Here is a 3,901-nt window from a genome sequence, read left to right as displayed (position 1 = left end):
ACAGCCACAAGATCCAAGAAGAACAAAACTACAGGGGAGGAGGAAAAGAAGGTCAAACGCAACAACATTGTGATTCCATACGTGTCTGGAGTATCAGAGAAACTCAGGAGGATTTTCAACAAACATAACATCCCTGTGTTTTTTAAACCCAAGAACACACTAAGACAGATGCTGGTACACCCCAAAGACCGCACACCAAAACACCAAAACTTCATCTGACATAAGCATTTTCCCAATCTAGTTACAAAAAGGATTGAATGCAGTACTGGTTTAACTGGAGAAGTTTTGATACTACTTGGTACTGGGCTATTTCGATCAATACCTAGGCACCTTGGCATTCCTGTAGAGAAGGCTCATTGCTTCTCACACATGAGTGTTCCCATTTATTGTGATGAACATGGGTCTCGTGACCTTCATCTTTTCCTTGACTTTAGCACATAAACAGAATGTACTTTCTGAGACTGTCATCCTCATGCAGCACATGAACAAGCACATTCTTATTAAAATGATTACAAGTGATGTTGCAATAAATCTTTTATTTTTTTAATAGTTTGATGCAGGGAAATTCACGATTATTTTCAGAATGAGCCTAGATAACAAAATAATGGGGTCAAAGTCAGATAGAAGTTTAGAAAAGGTGGGCCTTGCAGTAAGGCCCAGAAAAGGAAGAGGGTATATAAATGAGTGATTTTTGAGGATCAATAAGAAAACCTCTTGAGCAAAGCAGGCTGTTTAGTGGACTGACAGATTCCACCCTGGACAAAATAAGTCGCAAGAAGTTTCAATCAATTCTGGATTCAAACTTTACAACCCAGGATGGTCTGGCTGTGAGGTGACAGTGCTAAACACTGAACCAACATGACAACCTCATTCTGAAGTTTCATCTTGATGAAAATCAACAACAATAAATGAAATTAGCCACAACTTCACAATATCTGTTTTCTTATGTGAGTCAGTTAAACTTCTTCACACCCAAACTTGACCAAATGAATTGTGACTTTTTTAAGTCTGTATAATAAATCCTCTTTAGTGATTATTATCTGTTAAGTGACTGTTGTTCAATGTTCTTCTTGTAACTTCATCTACACAGTTTGTTTGATCAGAATCTCATCTATGTCAAAGAAAATAATGAATGGTCTCTTCCTTTCAAATTGCGTTTATACAACTCAGCAGTGTCTCCAGATGACCAGTAATAAAACCAAAGTCCAGCATAGAGAGGCTGAGTGAATGTGGTCTGGACTCTGTGGAGGAGAGTCATGGTTTCAGAGACGCTGTAGAAGGACAGAATACCTGCACTGTGATCCAGGTACACTCCTACTGTGGGGGACCAAGGACCTGAGACGGGAGTTTGGACTTTGTTGTACCAAAAATTTGAACTGTTTCTGTCACAATATAACGCCCAAGATTTGTCATTTCGTCCAAAACCAATTTCATTCAAGCTCCCTGCTCGCTTGATATTCTTGTATGCGACTGCTACACAAACTCCTCCCCCTCTCCACTCCACCTCCCAGTAACAACGTCCATTCAGACTCTCTTTACTCAGGACCTGCAAATACATAGTGAATCTGTCTGGGTGACGAGAATAAGACTGTTGTTGATTCACTACTGTTGCCTTTCTGTTCCCACCAGATAATAACAGACATGTGTTGGCTGTGTTTGGATCCAGTGTGATATCACATGAATATTTTAAGAATCCAGCTCTGGTCTTGGGCTCTGGTTGTGACAGTAAAACATCCACTTCAGTCACTGTCAGTAAGACGTTTGTCCATTTTTTACTCAGAACATCCTGTAGTTTATCTCTGACTTCTGACACAGCCGCTGTCACATCCTCAAAGTAGCGCAGAGGACGTTTCTTGATGCTGGATGAGTCTGTAGATTCACTGAGTGCTGACACTGAGGGGTAGTTGTGTAGAAACTGGTTGTGATCCTCTGTGTGTGAGAGCTGCTTCAGCTCAGCGTCTTTCCTCTTCAGCTCAGTAATCTCCTGCTCCAGCTTCTCCTGAAGCTCTTTGACTCGACTCACTTCAGTTTCCTGCTGGGATCTGACCTGCTGCTTCACATCAGAGCGTCTTTTCTCCATGAGACGGATCAGCTCGGTGAAGATCTTCTCACTGTCCTCCACTGCTTTATCAGCAGAGCCATTGATAGCCTCCACCTCCTGTTGAAGCACCTTCACATCTTTCTCTCTGTCCTGGATTCTCTGCTGGATGTTTTGTCGACTCACCTCGAGCTCTCTCTGCCTCTCGGTCCTTTCTGCTGCAGCTGAGACTGTGTCGTGGCCTTTATGTTCATCCACAGAGCAGAGATAACAGATACTCTGCTGATCAGTACGGCAGAACATCTTCATCACCTCATCATGACGAGAGCAGATGTTCTCCTGGAGCTTCTTGGAGGGCTCCACCAGCTTGTGTTTCTTTGACGAAGTCACCTCATCATGACGCTGGAGGTGTTTCTCACAGTAAGAAGCCAGACAGACCAGACAGGACTTGAGGGCTTTCAGTTTTCTCCCAGTGCAGACATCACAGGCCACATCTTCAGGTCCAGCATAGCAGTGATCAGCAGGAGCAGCTTGGAGTCCAGTCTTCTTCAGTTCTTCCACTAAATCTGCTAACATGGTGCTTTTCACCAGGACAGGCCTCGGTGTGAAGGTCTGCCTACACTGAGGACAGCTGTGGATTTTCTTCTCATCCTGTTCATCCCAGAAGCGTTTAATACAGTTCATGCAGTAGCTGTGTCCACAGGGAGTAGTCACCGGATCCTTCAGTAGATCCAGACAGATGGAACAAGAGAAGATTTCCTGGTCCAGCTGAACTCCTTTCTGCGCCATTTCACCTCTCAGTGGCAATGACTGTCTGAGTTTCACTTCCTTAGAAGTGAAACTACATAGAGCTCTGATCCAAACAGCATGTGTTTCTGCAGCGAATGGGGTCTGTCAGCTCCTGCACTTTACCACATGTTGGTCACACCCATCTTCAAACTGTAGATCTGAAGGGGAGGGAACAAGGAAGTGTATGGACAGAGTGCAGGAAGAAGAAGGAGGGGTAAACAAACTAATAAACTGGTAATTCATTTCAAGAAGAAGAGCAGCTCTATGGATTTGAATCTTGTTTCTTCATTTACTATGAGCCTCAGTTAAAACTGCTACCCTAAGTTTTTAGTTGTAAAATAATTCTTCAGGCTCCTCAGGCTTTGCTGATGGCTCCAAATTTATCCAACTCTTCTATAACTTCTGTTCAGTTTTCTTTTACTGGTTAAAACCATTTGATTGACAATAATCAAACTAAATTGTCAAAAAATATTTAAACTGCTGTATAATCATGTTCTCACTGCTTGTTAATGTAAATAAAGGAAGGCAAACCAAAGTCATCCCTAGTTAACAGGATGAAGGCGCCCTCTTGTGTTGTGTTGTGTTTCCACATTTCAATTATTAACCTGTTGTGATGTTCACTGCAGGAAGACATGGAAAAACTTCACTGACTCCTGAGCAGTTTCAAACAACATCAGTAAAAACAAGTTTAAATATATGTAATATTACACTATGTCAGTTTGTTGTGAATAGTATGTGGTAATGTAGGTTAAAATATCTCTGACTTGTTGAATTCTGGTTAAACAACATGGAAATACTTGTAAACAAATGTAAAGAATCATATATTCACTTCATGATCATATGGCTGGATCTGATATAGGCTGCACATTTTTGATTTGTTGTTAAAATACAGTATTTCACTTGTTGTAAAAGCGGAGTCTCTCACTAGTTGAGTGACGACTGAGAAAATGTCTCAGGAACAACATAAATCTCCAACCATAAATTATTGTCATGATGATCAAAAATGATGTGGGGAATATTCTTTATTCATATTATTGATATGAAGAGAATCTTTTTAATCATTATGGAACTTCA

The 3,901-nt window shown here is 41.3% G+C and overlaps 1 protein-coding gene across 1 annotated transcript in view; it reads right to left on the bottom strand.

The window, feature by feature from the left end:
* Positions 1-2,922, bottom strand: part of LOC123972407 (tripartite motif-containing protein 16-like) — a 4,701-nt gene extending 1,779 nt beyond the window's left edge. Inside the window, exon 1 of the mRNA XM_046051906.1 lies at positions 1,121-2,922. Coding sequence (XP_045907862.1) covers positions 1,121-2,827 — 1,707 coding nt within the window. The 5' untranslated portion in view covers positions 2,828-2,922. The remainder of the gene's footprint in view (positions 1-1,120) is intronic.
* Between the last annotated feature and the right edge of the window lie 979 nt (positions 2,923-3,901).

The sequence above is a fragment of the Micropterus dolomieu genome, linkage group LG06, assembly GCF_021292245.1.
Source record: "Micropterus dolomieu isolate WLL.071019.BEF.003 ecotype Adirondacks linkage group LG06, ASM2129224v1, whole genome shotgun sequence".
Classification (NCBI taxonomy): Eukaryota; Metazoa; Chordata; class Actinopteri; order Centrarchiformes; family Centrarchidae; genus Micropterus; species Micropterus dolomieu.
The sequence above is the reverse complement of the archived record's forward strand: the minus strand, read 5'-3'. Positions and strand labels throughout refer to the sequence as shown.